The sequence below is a fragment of the Echinococcus granulosus genome, assembly GCF_000524195.1.
Source record: "Echinococcus granulosus chromosome Unknown EG_S00028, whole genome shotgun sequence".
NCBI classification, from domain to species: Eukaryota; Metazoa; Platyhelminthes; class Cestoda; order Cyclophyllidea; family Taeniidae; genus Echinococcus; species Echinococcus granulosus.
The window spans coordinates 630,785-646,908 of record NW_020170408.1 but is presented as its reverse complement, the minus strand read 5'-3'; the positions used below and the strand labels follow the sequence as shown (position 1 = coordinate 646,908).

Here is a 16,124-nt window from a genome sequence, read left to right as displayed (position 1 = left end):
TATAGGAACACTGTTTATACATTGTCACTCTGTTTCTGTCTACCTGGTTTGCTTATAGTCGAACACGTGAAGAAAGTGATGTTCCTCCTAGTGATTGGCCTAAAGGCCCACCTACAATGTCCAACCAAATATGAAATAAATGCCTATGTACCCCATTGGAGACCTCCTACAAATCATCCAGTGTTTACCACCTACTGAATGATAGATTCCTTCACCAATCAACGTCAACTATTTACATTCTACCGCCTTTTAAGTTCTGACCGTCACATTCACGTTACATGTCACCAATGATCATGGTTGCGGACAAAGTCAGAGATCTGCTCTACACAATCTTCTGTTTCGCCTTGGTCTTCTTCATCGCCTGGCCAGTGGCATTTTCACTCGCAGCTATCTACGTATTGTTCGTTCCATTTGCCGCCTGGATTCCTCCCTTAGAGATGCGTCTGGATGACATTTTAGGCGCCCTGAAATTGCCACTCACCTGGACCAAAAGGGCCATCCGTAAGGAAACACGCTATAATTAACCGTATGCTATCACCCCTCCACTTACAGTAACACATTCCAAGAGTAGTTTTTTAATAAATAAGGTAAATTTGTGATTCCGCTGCATTTACCTGCTCCTTCTTTGGCTTCTTTCCCTTCAACTTTCCTTACGAAATGAGGATCGATCCAAGGTAATAAGGTCACATTTGTGATGACCATCTATAGTTCTCTGATGCAATATCACATGTATACACTGCACTTCAATTATCACCACAAATCAAAAACAGGAGCAAGCAGAAGAGACATTGAATGGTAAGAGTTACAGAAAAACAGCGCAACTTGGCTCACAGCATCAAAACATCCTCAAAGAAAGTATCCCTTGATTGGTCTTGCACGCCAACATTTTAAAACCACTTTTTTTAATCCATCCACTTCCAACTTCCCTCGCCTTTTAATGGAGCTGCCATGCTTACGTGGATCAAACATCACTTTTCTAACATTTTTCTGTTTTGCCTCTCTACACGCAGATTCGTAGTCTTGAATCCCAAAGACTCATCAGTAATTCGAAAATTGTCCAACGAACTGGCAGTAGGACCGGTAGGGACAACTGTGATGCCCTTCTTTGGATAAAAAACACCTTTCTTTTTGTGCACGAGTTAGGTCAGTTGTGGATTTTGACAGGGTGATTTCATGAAGATGTAAGATTGGACTTTCGTCTAATGTCACTTCAAAACGTGGGTTGTAATGCAACCAGTTCGTAATGACCACGTGTTTTATGGCCTTGATCCGAGTAAAGGGGGCGAAAAGATGCAAATCACATGACCTCGTGGTGACCTCCATCCATCCAGTTGATCGGTTCCACCTCGCTGCAACGTTTTAGTTTGCAAACCCAATTAACCAGTTGGTGGTTTGTTGGTACTTTGGGCCCTAGTCCTATGAAATCAGATGAGTTGATGCACCTCGTGAGTGCGTGTGAAAGATAGAAGGGTAGACAGATAGACAGATTGACTCCGATTAATCATTTACTGTCCCCTCCCCATCAGACAGTCTGACAGTGAGTGCAGTTTCATGAAACGTGTTGACTCCACAAGACAAACTATGATCTGCTTTTAGCTGCCCCTGCTCATATCTCACCTGTTGGCCAACGGAACCGTCTAGTCAGCTTGGCATGGAATTGTCGGGTGCAAAGGCGTCAGAAATCATGAAGCGACAATCCTGGCTTGGAGTCCAGAGCAATGTCACCAGAGAAATATGGAGAACGAAGTAGTGCAAGGAAGGATTCCCTTCGCTGCCTCTCAAAAGTTCAGTTAATGGTCTTCATACGACTTTTTATTTCGTCGTGCTGCTGCCGCCAAGTACGCCATTTTTCTCCCACATATTCCAACACCATCCCTAATTTGTGCCTACAAGTGAGTAAATTACATTGAATCATTCCGTATCGCAAAGAGGCTGAGCTTAAGGCGGTCTCTTACCTCCGTCCTACCTACAGTGTAAGTCTTTTCGCGGTTAGTCATGGCAGTATTTGAAAGGGGGAGAGGTGAGCAGTCTGAGTTCGTTCCACCCACTGTCTAGTCTTAGCCTCTTCTGAGTCCAAAGCCTACTCTTTTGTCCCTTACAACAGTGCAAAAGTAGCCGTCTTATCTGGGCGAAGGGCCCTATGCTCAAAAATTGTGTTGCGCTTCCTACAGCCAAAGCCACTCTCCTTCGTTTGATGCCTTTAGCTCAAAAGTCATTTCTTTTCACACGTCAGTCGGTGGAACAAGTAATCACAGTCAATTAATCAAGTCACCACACACTCCACTTTCTCCTTCTACAAGTGCGTTCGTCAGCATTGCTAGCTTGACTGCCAACTTCAACTCAGGGTAGAGGGCAAACCAGCTGAAATCGCCTCCCACCAACTTCAACTAACATTAAATGGACGCGGGTGCACAATCTCCACCTCATATAAACAACCTCCATTTTGTAGTCCTCCGTAAATAACAAAGTTTCATCTCTCATGAGGTGCGTCGTAAGTCGTACGAATAAGCTGGTCACCAGGACACTGTACGGCCTGTCCGAGGGTAGTATTAACACCATACGAAGATATATCTCCAATAAACAACAAAAAACAGGAACGCTACCTACCATCCAACTAGTCATTTGCGTAGGCGATGGACTAGATCCAAGTTAAAGCGGATAAAGATCAGCGAAAGCCGCTATCTCCTACTAACCCAGCTTAAGTGTTGTTGACGCATATGACAGTGGTGCACCAACTCGCCCAGTCTTCAGGACCACTTTCTCGATATGCGTCCACACCTAGACAAGCCGTCAAATGGAAAACTTTTGCCTGGAATTTGAATGATCAACAAGTTGTGCGCATTCCTAGATCATAATGATTGGTGGACAAGGCTACTTTAAACATTATTACAGAAAAAGCTGATGAATTTCATTTGATCACCAACAAGAAGAGGCAGTTACTTCAGGTTACTACACATATCTTCGCATTGTCATCCCACTTACTATTAATTCAGCATTTCACAAGTGAGGAACTTAATCAGCAAGTAGTAATAAACAACCTAAAAACAAGTAAACACTAGTTACTGTAAGGTTACTACTCGCACTTGCGGGTTTAGACACATGAGTAGAGCAGATGGATGGGAGGAAGAGATCATGTATTGTGATGATGTGGAATTTCACATAAGACCGGTTTTATTGGCAGACTATGGCACTGTCTTCTCCTTTTCTGTGGGAATTTTTCACGTCTCCTCTGTCACAAGTTCAGGCCATTTCTATCCTCTTGCAAACTAAAAAGTACGATCAGCCATGCATTACATTTGCCATCCAGAAACTTAAGCTTGTAACAAAGGAGACAAACTCTGGCGCCACATAACCCCGAAATCAAATGCACCCTTTTTAAAGTACCATTTTCAACGCGGTAATTACCAACTAATCTACCTTTTTTTAAGCGTATGATGGCAAAGTTGAAAGGGTGAGGAGGAAATCTCAACCTACCATAATATTGGCAGAACGGGCGAACCTTCAAATTTTCAAAAAGGCACGGACCTCAGAATTTCGTTTCCATTCCAAAGTTTAGTGGCTGGTTCTATCCCAATCATCAGGAAACACTTCAGAACCTATTTTTGGCAACAGCAGAGGCAGCAATAACTCCACAAACCCAATTAAAAGGATGTTGTATCACCTTACCTCAACTCGTCACCATCCAGGAAGAACCAAAACTAGCCAGAAATCTTCCATTACAACCAAATAAAGGGATAAAACGAAGACCATGTAAAGAATTTACATCGGCTGGTAAGAGGCACCTTTCGCGTATCTTCTCCATCCAGGGTCGCGGAATGGATAACTGTCCACTTTGGACACTGAGTTAGCTTGCACACCATGTTCGAAATGTCCTTTTTCGAGCTGAATATGTTGCAACGAAGAGGTATTAGGGGTTGGATACGAATTTACCGCAGCTGGCTGGATAATGAGTCATTGTTTCCATCATTTGCCCCTGCCCTCATAACCTTGTAACGAACAGATGGGCCAGATGGAACATCATACCACGGTGATGTACAATTGGAGTTTGGGGTAAGTGCCTTTTAGGAGAGGGTTCGTTTCTCATTGCCACCAGAATAGGGTGTAAGTCTTTACTGAAGTCAAAAGAGGGCATAATACGGGAGTCGAATATGTATTGTTTACGAACAGAAGGGCTGGAGGCCGCTGGTTTGGTCCAGAGGTTATGCTGCCCTGCAGAAATACAACAGCGATGCCTTAACTGTCCACGCAATCAAGGAGAAGAACTAAAAGGCGAATTAAAGTACAACCTTTAAGCATAAGCAAAGTACACAAATGAATGAGGCTAAATTGCATGCACAGGTTCACTCATCCTCCATGCACTGCGCCTACCATCTCGGCTTCTTCGAGGTCACCAGAAGTGCTCAACGCAAGGCACACGTGTGTTCATTCATCCATTCCCACACATCTCGTCTTGGCCGTAGTGGGCACTTTGTCGACCCTTTACATCACAGTGACGTTTTCGGATGAGAATGCAGGCTCCTTTACCAGCCACAAATTCCAAACCTTCGTAAATAGTGCAAGCTCATCAATTGTGGGATGATAAGCATAGATTTTCCTCTTCGACATCTAGATAAAGATTAGGAGGTGTGTAGAGGTACATCAATTGATCGCAGCAGCCAAGTTTCCACTTTTACTGAATACAGTGACCTCTGGAAAGGGTGGAAAGGCCATCCAATAGAAGCGGATTTACAAAGAGTAGGGGTAAATCTTGCCACCATCAACCTCCTTCCAGTATGGCCGAGGCTGTGATCAACTATGCATACACTGGTAGACTTATAATCTCTGAAGAGGATGTTATACACATAATCTCGGCTCCGTAAGGATCGTCAACTGGTGTGTGGAGTTTCTGAAAACAAGGCATGGAAAGCTGTTCTGAGAGCTAAAGACTCACTGACTAAAGAATCTCTGGACGATGTGCCAGAAGAAGGATCAGTAGCCAATGCGACGCCAAATCATGCATTGATGGAACTTGGCACTCCCTGATGGCAGAACATTTTTGAAACATACGTTTGCGACTTGAGGTACGGATGCAGACAAAAATTTGGGTATTTTGAGCTGAACTTGCCTCGTTTGCGGATGACACGCAATCTCTGGCTGGGGAAGAAGTCCGCATTCCCATCCGTATACTCCACTGTCTCCGTCAGTCCCCAAGCAATTGTGATGCTATAGTGTGACGCTGTGCATTTTAAGGTGAACAGGAGATGGGCGGAATTGAATGAACAAACACATGCGTCGTGGGTTAGGAGGCCCTCAGGCGACCTTGAAGAAGCGGAGAGAGTGGATGCAATGTGTGGAATACGAGTTAGCCTGTGCAAATTGCTCGGCATCAATTATTTGTCTGCTTTGCTTGTGTTTGGGGGTAGTACTTTGATTAGCGTTTTACTAATTCCCCCCTATTAAGTGGTCAATTAAGGCTTCGCCATTGTATTTCTGCAGGGCTGCATGGACTCTGGGTCATGGCAGTAGCTTATACCCCCACCGTGCGTGAACAGTTTATACACAGCTTTCCTCTTAATTTTTTTTAGACTTCATCACTGGTACCGGCGAAAATCACACCGCACCCTTACGGAGACCAACCTTGATGGAGGAAGAGCATATGCTGCAGATGGGAGAATCGGCGATGACCCTTGATAGAATGATTGGAAATGACCCTTAGCAAATGCTGCTGTTCTGTGCTCTGCAGGAATGAAGCGACACTAACCGTGGACGTGAACTACCGTAATAAGTTCATGACGCAGCTGTCCACGGTACCTATATGAAGACGTTTGTTAGGAGTACCCACGACACGCGCATAAATAATGTGAATGAGCGCTTAATGACGTTCCTTTGTGGAATCACATTTCTTAACACCGATTCAGTGAAATTTCGCTGATGAAAATTTTCAACTCTCTGCCCATTACCCATCCCAAAAGCTTCTCATGCGGTTTCGCGGGAAGCATTTGAGTGTAAAGGCCTATCAATTCGGTTCTTTTTACTATGAATAAGTCGTTTTCTCGTCGAATCGGACAAATCGACTTGCAGTTTATGTGGTCTCCAAAAAATTGCATAAAGTTCTATATATCTTGCTCATTATCTGGATCGGTTTTCAATGTATTTTTTGCCTGACCAGAAGACAGCAAAATTCATATTTTACATGAATTTAACAGATAATGGACGTATTTAGCTGAGAAAAAAATGATTATTTGTAATAAATCCCTCTTTTTCTGAGGTATAATGAATTATGTACTAGTCTGGACTAACACCGGCCTCCCATTCGCATAACACACGTCTGCGCTAGCTGAGCCGAAGCTTTCTACCCGTCAATACTTGTAAATGAATTGCCAGTCTACTAGCACTTAGGTCCTTTGTAACGAAATTGTAGATGCAGAGCTCCTCCAAAGGGACTGGTGCACTAAAAGCCTTCCAGTTGTGGATTAAGTGTGCCCACTGAGAAAATACACATTAATTAATGTCACCCAAATGGCAGCGGAGGTGTGGTGGCTGCCTACAAAGTGGGGGAATGATGTGAGCCAAATGTCGGCGCATTTGGAGACAGTAATCACGTTGGCGGCGTCAATTCTCCAAGTAGATCTTAAGCACCAGTGGCATTTACCAATCAATTGACGTCTGATTGTCTGCGGGTAAGTTTTACCCCTTCGTGTTAGCTCCATTGAGGCAGCATTCACTACTACTAAATCACTGCGTTTTAAACACCCTCACTATGCGTATCAAAGTAAACAAATGAAATCACTACTTTGTAAATGTGTGTTTTGACCACAATAAATTCACGAGGTTATTTATTAACACACTCACGTTATTTTCTAAATGAAACTGGGACAAAGAGACGTAATTTGGCTGAAGACCACTGTGCAAGATCATCACACCTACCATTTGTTTCACTCTCAAATGCCAGCGGATGCGTGGGTGTGTTCAACCGATGAAGCATTCGCAATAATTCCATGAGATCCCTGCGGGTTCATTCCATGTCATTTCTGCTCGCCAATCTCGGACTCACAAAAGAGCCTGGTAAACACAGCCGCTGACATGGATCATGTGGTGGAAAAATTCGTTAAGGAAATGAACTATCTTGGCTTAATTTATCTTTGCAAAGCAGACATTTTATCCATGTTTCATAAGGAATCAACAAAATTATAGGGATCCTTCTTTAACCACCCAGGGAACCAATGTGCTCTAATACCTTGGCTATTTGTTCAACTTTTCGCTTTGGCCCATGCCAGTGACACCTGACCCCTCTACATGTCAGCAATACATATTCTGTCCTAGCATTATGGCACCGAAAAGCTTACTTGATTGTAAAAGTCAACAACTCTGAATTCCATTTCTGATTACTCAATCTTAATGTGACATATGAAGGGCACGTAAGGAGAACGCGAGAATCTGTGACGGCTTCTAACAGAAGGGTTGTGGAAGATGTCTGCCTTCGTGATCTGCAGGACCTGCATCAGCCATAGACCATCTGAGAATGTTAGTTAAGAGGCTGTCTGCTGCACCCGTAGAAGATACCAATGAATAGAATGGTGTGGTGGCGGTTTTTAGGGAAAATCCAAGCTGCCAAATGCTTCAAGCCATTCCCCTTTTTTAACAGCTTTAAACTTGCCTCCTCTATTAATTAAGCTCCACAGCATACCTGAGTCGAAGTTAACTTCTCTAAACATTTCCTTGACTGCCAATCTTCCATCTGGTTTCGTACACGTGTATGCAAAGGGAATTTTAGTAGTGAGCATTCTGTATTTCGCAATAGTCATATTTTACCATTACTTGTCATACCTACCCTCCTGCATTCCCCTGTAGACCGATGATTTCATTCTACCCCACATCTTTCTAGAAAGCCATGTAACAGCCATCAGACAGGCTTGAGTTGGTAAGAAACCTCCTAAATGGCAAATATGTTGCAGGAAGCCATTCAGCTTCAGGAGGCAAGGCATCTATTGTGCTTGCATGGTGTGCGGTGTGTGGTGGAGGGAAGCCTGTGCTTTTGCCAAATACATCACAAGGTGTCGGCACATGATAGTACGTATCCTATGGTAAGTGCAAAAATGCAATTTTGCCTGTGGAAAATGCAGCAGAACATGCATCGAAGAATGACTTTCCTACTACTACTACCGAGTAAGTAGTAGCAGTAGTGGAAGTAGCAGTAGGAGCTAACTGGGCATTTGGAGGCATTCATGTCCACTGATGCGTAGTGCACGGTTGCAGGGAGACAGTATGCTACAACATCATCACAATTACGACTTGCTTCAAAGGAGACTTCGCGTTTCAGAGAATATTGGCAAATTGAGATAAATGGCAAAGCTATTCATGATTTTTGAATGCAAATCGCTTTCTCCAACATCGGTATGTTTTCTTCTTCGGCCAAGTCAAGAATTTGCGATTAGAAGTAAAACGCCCAGTTTTTGTGCTTTAGGACTGGATTTGCTTTCCATGGACGTAATACTGGGAGAGGGCATATATTGTTTAGGTGCGAAAGGGCTAGAGAGGCTACTGGCACTTGCTTTTAGTAGTACTTATGTAGGCTGTTCTAGCTGACACGATGATACTGACAGAATGCAGCAGGTGTGCACCATGAAGTTAGTCGGTCAGACGATCAGTGGGTTGGTAGTCTTGCAATTTGAATTACTGTACTATCTGCTCTTTGATTGTTACCAGAATTCACAGAGACATCACCACCTCTTTAGTCGCAACTTGTACTTGGAATTGATGATGGATAAAAGATGAGATTGTTCATTTTATTTTAGTAATAAGATTGTGCCAATAAATTAGTTCTGCTGCAGACATCCCGACTCTACTATTTATATTATACACGAATGTTTGGCCTGCCCATTCTAAGTGCCATATCACGCATGTGGAACTATAGCAAAAAGGTCGTTCCTCATGGAGCCACTGGAGACGCCCACATGGAACCCAAGGGCATGGCAACGTGTGTGTATAAGTGACAGGAGGTGTGGGAGAGAAATTGTGATCTCCACACTTGCGTGGTACATCCTAGACCCCATCACGGCTGTGTTAGTGATGCCTCAGTTACAGTGTGAGGCCTTGGTTATTAGTGGTAATTATCAGTAGATTGACGTCTACTTTTCAGAGGGTGAATATTACACCTCAGTTTGGCCTTCATTTAGGCACCAATAATCCCTCTTTCTTCATCTCATTTGCAACACTTACTTTGCGTTCTGAGGTGATAGGATGGTGTCGGTATTTTCCGTACTAATGGACGGTTGGAGTGAATTCACGTCGTGCCGCGGACATTAACCAACATGCTCCTGTCATATTCCAAATGGAATGGGTGTAGAAAACATCAACATCTACTAGTGTATACTTCGGAATTAGGACTGTGCCTCCCAATTATTGTTTCTCCTGCGAGCATCGTTGCATTCGTACGAACTCATGATGCTCGTCAATATTTGACACTATCTTGCTATTTAGTCGTATCCGTGGTAATAAACACATTTTTTGTCTTTTTCTTATTTTGAATTAAATAGATTTCATCTTTTTTTGCATGGAGGACAAACCCCGAGGGATCGAGCATAGCTGCTACTTACGCATTCCTGCTTTCTCCGAGTTGATTTCTTTGTCTTGCCATACTTCCCGCGTTGGGTTTACGTATTGTGTCTTAGTCGTTTCTTCTTGCATACATCCTGCTTGCGCTGTGGATCTGTTCATTAAGCAAGCTTCACCAGAAGTGAAATGAGTTTAAATACAGTAATGCAATTTGCGAATGTAGGGGTAAGGAAGTTCATTACAACATCATTAATATCCTCAACGTTTCAACATTTCCAAAGCTGCTGGATTGCAAAGTGCAAGATAACCCTTAAGAATGCCTAAAATTCACTGAACGATGTATATTATAACAAAGGGAATTAAACACCGCACGCTGCACAATTGCACTAAAAGGAACCATCTTCAGTTGTTTTTAGAAAAGCAAACAAACATGTCGGCTTTAGTCATTTCCATTTACTAACCTCAATGAACTCAGATGTCATTGACGAAATATTACTTGAATCAAGTAGAAAGGAGACTCGCCTCAGAGAACTGCCCTTTTTTGATACTAACGACACAGCAGCAGATTCTCATTAAAAACTGACGTCAGTAGTAGAGGACGAAGGAAAATGCATGCCTTGGGGGATCAGGGAGGAAATGAGGAGCTCTACCTCAAGGGTTGAAATCAATGCAAACACGAGAACGGATATTTGTGGATCAAGCCCACAAGTTTATGTGGAATGAAATGCTGAAAGTCACGTAAGCTATCACCTCAAATACAAAAATGCGACTATATTGTCAAATTAGGTCGGCTTGTCCACAGGATGCCCTAGTTTTCGTCACGTTTAGCTTTCTAGTCACAGTGACTGCCGATGAAAGAGACCACATTGGATGGCAAGTAATTTACGGCAGAAAGCATTTGGAAACAGGTTAAAACGAGGCTTAAAGACCCACCTCTGTTGCACGATAAGATGGTTCACTATTGTGTTCGGTACACACATCGGTGACAGGTTATTGTAATGGCAGCGCAGGACAAATACTGCACCTTAGTGAAATGTATCTGTAATATGAGGAATTACTTTGCACACTTCTACCAGCTGTGCCATGGAATTTACAGGCCTGTTGGATCCATTGCAACTAGCTAAAAAGCCAAATTTGACCAACCATTACTGGAACTGCAGACACGCCCGTCTAAAACTGGCTCATTCCTCTGACTTTGGTTCAGACACCTGCATTTATCATACAAATTTGAGTTAATATGTTGTCATGGTTTCAAAAAATTGCGCCTCATTTGCTTTATGAGGTAAAAATGCTTTTTCCGTCTGCCAATGCCTTAGCACTTTTCCGAAATCTCTAAGCATTATATATTTGTTAGATGTGAAGCAACCGCCATTTTTTTTGATTACAAAAGTCGACAAGGCAAATTCTATTGCAAAATATACTTCTGCAGTAGATTTGCAATTCATTCTAAATGTTAAATTTATAAGTCATCGCGCCAATACATAACAAAGACTTGCAAAAATGACAGTTATAACTGCAAAGTACAATTTGCATATCCCCCAGTGGAATAAAACCCTCATGTTAGGTAGAGATTTTTCAAACTAGAGGCAATTCGGTACAAATGAGAAATGGAAAGAAATATTCTTATAATCGCAGGCATGTTAACTTTCGTCCAGCTATACACTTGTGACTAGAAGTTTGGGATATCGCAAATTGTCCACCCGAAATAGAGGCTTCCATGTAAAATTGGCCAGTGAGTTTTCCTACAAATTTCACAGTATTCATAACTTTTCAATCATTAATTCCCACTTAGAAATGAAATATTTACCCCTTTTGTGGACAAACACTCGTACGCATCGCCCCCAACATAGTTGGACGCTACAAAATAATTGAAAATATTTAGGTTAGTACACTGAGTGCCTTACTCCTCTAAAGTGTTGGAACGAAAAACCCATCCAACATTATCAACCTGTTGTTGAATGTGACAAGCGATGTAAAAATCGGGAACAGCTTATCAACTCCATGAAGGCGAGTCCACCGAGCTGTGGGTTGTTCAATTGATGTCAGGGGGAGACATTCAATGGTGATATGCAGTTTACCAGATTGCCCTCCAGCAACCACCACGCATCCATTAAAGTAGGCAATTCCTGGTCTGGAGCGTCCCTCTAACATCGGGTTCAGCTCAATCCATCGCCATCTACTCTCATCCAAAGGATCTTCTATCAACAATTGAGCAGAATTTAAAAGGTAATTTGAATAATAATTATGGGATCCACCAACAACCACGATTCTGATAGCTGGGATATTTACGGCCGAGCTACCATGACACGCTCTTGGCATACTGGAAGTCGAGTGAGCCTAAAATGGGCGACCAAGCTTCATCAAACATACCCACCAGTGTCGGTGTTCAATTTTTCGCAAGTAGGAATTGCAGTATTTGATCTATTAGGGAGGCCGCCAAAAATGAAGATTGATTCATTTCTCGCCGCGAAAGAGTAGCTTCTGCGATTCTCCCCTTTAAAAGGGATTTTGGAAATGGAGCCATTTTGGTAATTCACAGACCAAAGATATCTTTCGGCACCATCATGAGAGATGGCATAAATTTTGTCGAGAAGGTAGGGGAATGAAGTCACCTGTTCGATTTACCATTCAGTACAGTCCGTCCGTTATAAGGTTCCATACAGGATGGAGCTGTAACATTAAACGATAGGTCCGGTTGTAACTGCCACACAGACTTCACAATGTCAGATTTCAAAGCTTCATCCCTTCCAACGATCAAAAGAAGAAAGAATCAGCATAGTGGAGGCGTACAGAGGGTCATTAATGTTATGATAAGGTCAATTCTGCAGTGTCAGATCATAAAATTCGCAGAACTTATCGAATCGGTTATTCAGATTTGGAAAGAGTGGTCACGTTGTTAGGAGAAATGGTTTATGTACTTGAAACGTGGTGGACAGTTGGAGGAAGGGTGAGGTATCTGCTTCATGACATCGCCCTCCGACTTCATTGCAGGGTTTGGTAAGGTAGCTCCTGAGAAATCGTGGAATGGAGGTGTAAATGGTGTTTCGCAAGAAAAGTGGTAAAGAGAGTGCCATCGTTTAACTCAAGTCCCGTCTACAATCTCCATTTTAATTATTCCATTTTCCTACACCTAATCAGCATTCATGCATCCAACCATTGCATGTTCATTCATCCATCTCGCATTCATTCATCATCATTCATCCATTCGCTCATTTTTCCTCCATTCATTCAATCCGGCAGTCTGATCCGAATCCATTTATCGCATGGTCATTCATCCCTCCTCCACTTTGTGTGCCTTGCTGCATCAAACAGTCATCCAACGAAATTTCCCATCCCTTCCACTCACATCCCTCAAACTATTTACACGCTCACGTTGCTCACCTGCAGCAAGCATTCCTGAATATTTCTCCACAAATTTCCAATACTCGGTTTGACAGGGTGGAGACAGCTTATTCACGTTAAGCTTGGAAACCATCATTGCAAACGCCTTTGTCCTTTCCTCCATATCACACCCGCTGCGTCCTGCATCCCGCCATTTAGAAATCGCTTGAAATTTGGTTTCCTCACTCATGCCCTCTTGGGTTTTTTTCCTTCAGCAGGACCTCAAAATACTCTCCTGTTGTCTGCATCAGTATCTCACTTTGCAAACACAGAGCTTCAAAGTGGTTTGTCATCAACGGAACGCACAATTCCATCAATCCACGATTCGGAGCCACATTGGCTACTGACCACACTTCTGATACATTGTCTAGAGAAGTCCTTAGGACAGTCGGTTGTAACTCCCAGAAAAGCTTCACCCACCTCGTCCTTAGAAAATCCACACACCATTTGACGATGGTGTCGGAGCCGAGATTATGTGCCAGCAGATAGATTCGTGTGACATTTGCCGCAGAGATTGTGATGCTGCCTGTGTACGCGTAGTTGATGGCAGCCTCCACAATGCTGAAAGGAGGTTAACAAAAGAGAAAAAATGTGTAGGTACTCTTTAGAAAATCGTCTCCATTGGACTGCAATTTCACCTCTCTGAGATGATAATGCTTTCATCAAAAGTGGAAACGTGGCGTCTGCGATGAGTCGGTGTGCCTCCACGTAATTGCCGTCCTCTGGCTAGAAGTCGAAGCGTAATTTCCATGTCCACCAACTCACTGTAATTCGAAGATCAATTAGCTTGCCCATTTCACGTAAGAGGCAAAACTTGTGGCTCAGAGATGAGCCTTCACTCTCGTCTGAATACTGGACTGTCGCCATCGTTTGGGGAAGTAATGTGATGTAAGAGGGTGCGACGAAGTGCCTTTTATGTTTAACACAAGATACCTATAATTGGATGAGTGCCCACGAAGAAGTTGTGCGTTGTGTTGAGAGGCCATTGAGCAGACCTGAAGAGGGCGATGGGCAGGGTGTTGTGGGTGGAAGATGGGAGCACCTGAGCACGCCGATTAGCGGCAATTAATTTTGTACTTTACTTGGAGTTAAATACAATGCCTAGGTTATCATTTTAATTGTTTGTCTTGGTTACGCAGGCATTGAAGGTACTGTGAATTTTGTATGAGTCCAAACTGGTACAAGATGCCCATTCGCGCGGTCCATGCCTGCACCAGTTGTAAACGCATCTTAAGTCGGCCATCCGCTGACTGGCAATGTACAGCTTCCACTATGATTACAATTTTACGTGTCCTTAATGAGGCATTCAGTCAATCGGACAAAAGAGACTGGTCAGAGGAAGATGGCATGCATAGCGGTATTGTGGAATGTCACAGAGAGACGTATTGTCATGCTTCGCCGACAGGTTCTTCAAAGGCAGAGAGTTTGGGCATTAACATCGTTTGCTTTCCACAACTTTCGGAGAGAGGATACAGATGTATCCTGATAATGGCAGACTGCTTTACGAAGTAGCCGAGGCAAAACTTATGAAGGCACAAGGCGCTGATGCAGTGGTTTCTCCTGGTCGAAACAGATTGAAAGGCAAGAAATCCACAACTGTTAGTGGAACAAGCCTTCGCTGCAAAAGTAACTGCTGTGCTGTTAGTCACCCAGTTGAGGAATGAGTGTGCTTACCAGGAATATGTGCGGTGGCTGCCACAAAGTGAGGAAAGGACGGGAGACAGATGTCGACACAAATGGGGAGAGCAATGAAATTAGAGGTATGCAACTTCTTACGCACCAGCGGCATCAAAACTTGTTGAGAAACAAGCCAAAACCGCGGTTTTGCATAATACATCGCTAATATTCCATTAAAATTGAAACATTCCTGCTCTCTCATCCTTCCTACTGGCAGAAGAATTGAATGCACTATGTGCATGAGGACATCTGCCAATATATTCTTTACTCCTTGCTGTTAGCCTCTTTCCGACATCATACACCACTTCCACCTCAATGGGATTGCAACCTCTTTGCACATCGTGTCAAAACAGACGGTAGATTCTGGCAGTTTTCTGATTAATGGGAGATAATATTGCTTCAATTTCAGGTAAACATCTGCAATCAAATGACAGTGGGTGGGAAATTTAATTTTGTTGAGGACTACTGTGGGAGATCGCCACACCTAACACTTGTCACACACTCACATGCCAACGAATGAGTGAGTGTGCCAAACCATTGCCACATCTACAACGATGGTGTCACGAGTTGCTAGCGCCATCATTCCACCTCCTTCGTGTGTGCCAACAAGCGGTTCATGAATGAGGCTGGCAAATAGCAATGTGGCGACGTCAGCCACGATCCATGTTGAACGGTTTCTTACACACACCTGTCTGTGTTCATCAATCTCTGTGACTGCTTTGCAGCCAAGATTTTACTTGACTTCCTCTATTTCCTTGGTCAAATTAGGGCAAGCATTTCACAGTCCGAATTTAAGCTTACCCCTTGATAAGGCTATCGCGTTGCCCACATACGCAGCTACTGAATTTGTGTGCCTTTATGCCCTCACCGTATTACTTTGAACAAATAATTTTTGGTGTATACAACTTCTAGAAGCTAATATCTCTTCAGCAAGGAGAGGATGTGCCAGCGCTGTAAGTATTGTAACAGCCTCAGTGCTCCTCTCTCTTCCACTTCCACCTACATACGTTTGGGAGGGGCTAAGTGTCAAATGTGTGTATCAATTGCTGGATGGGGTTTCGTTTCGCCTCAGGGACCAACGAAGACTGCTCAGACACAAGGTCTGTACATGCTGCCAACTTCCACCTAATAGGTGCATTTAAGCAAAGCAGGCATACTGCCACTGAGGTGTAGTAAAGAATGCTTGGGGAATCATCCGCTTTGTGCGGTTCGTGTATGGGGGTGGAGGTAGCTACTGCGTTAAAGATTTCGCAATGTCATATTTTGCAATTGCTTAAACGGGTGTGGGCGGTTTTGCTCCAATCAACCTCTGCTTCCATGCACATGGAACGAGCAGTCCATTTGAATGAGGACGTGGTATTCTGATAATATGTGACATTATCTGAATTGGCACTCAGTTTTACGCTTAACCAAAGTAGGAGAAAATAAGATTGCTTAACTCTCGTGACTCCAACTTCGGGTGGACACAGTTAGTTGTGGGCAAATGCATGAATTGCGTATTGGTCTAGACAGTCACTGAACTGTCCATTTGC

At 43.3% G+C, this 16,124-nt stretch overlaps 2 protein-coding genes across 2 annotated transcripts; one reads left to right on the top strand and one right to left on the bottom strand. All coding sequences in view use genetic code 11, as the record gives it.

Annotated features, from left to right (window-relative positions):
* Positions 1 to 278: 278 nt before the first annotated feature.
* EGR_04506 (hypothetical protein) lies at positions 279 to 5,695 on the top strand (the record flags this gene model as incomplete). Its single annotated transcript, XM_024493755.1, has 2 exons — positions 279 to 501; positions 5,565 to 5,695. The coding sequence occupies 2 exons, from the start codon at positions 279 to 281 to the stop codon at positions 5,693 to 5,695; spliced, it is 354 nt and encodes a 117-aa protein (XP_024351869.1).
* A 5,747-nt stretch (positions 5,696 to 11,442) lies between these two features.
* EGR_04505 (hypothetical protein) lies at positions 11,443 to 15,172 on the bottom strand (the record flags this gene model as incomplete). Its single annotated transcript, XM_024493754.1, has 5 exons — positions 11,443 to 11,871; positions 12,881 to 13,080; positions 13,175 to 13,476; positions 13,554 to 13,679; positions 15,099 to 15,172. 5 exons carry the CDS (start codon positions 15,170 to 15,172, stop codon positions 11,443 to 11,445), a joined length of 1,131 nt encoding a protein of 376 aa, XP_024351868.1.
* Between the last annotated feature and the right edge of the window lie 952 nt (positions 15,173 to 16,124).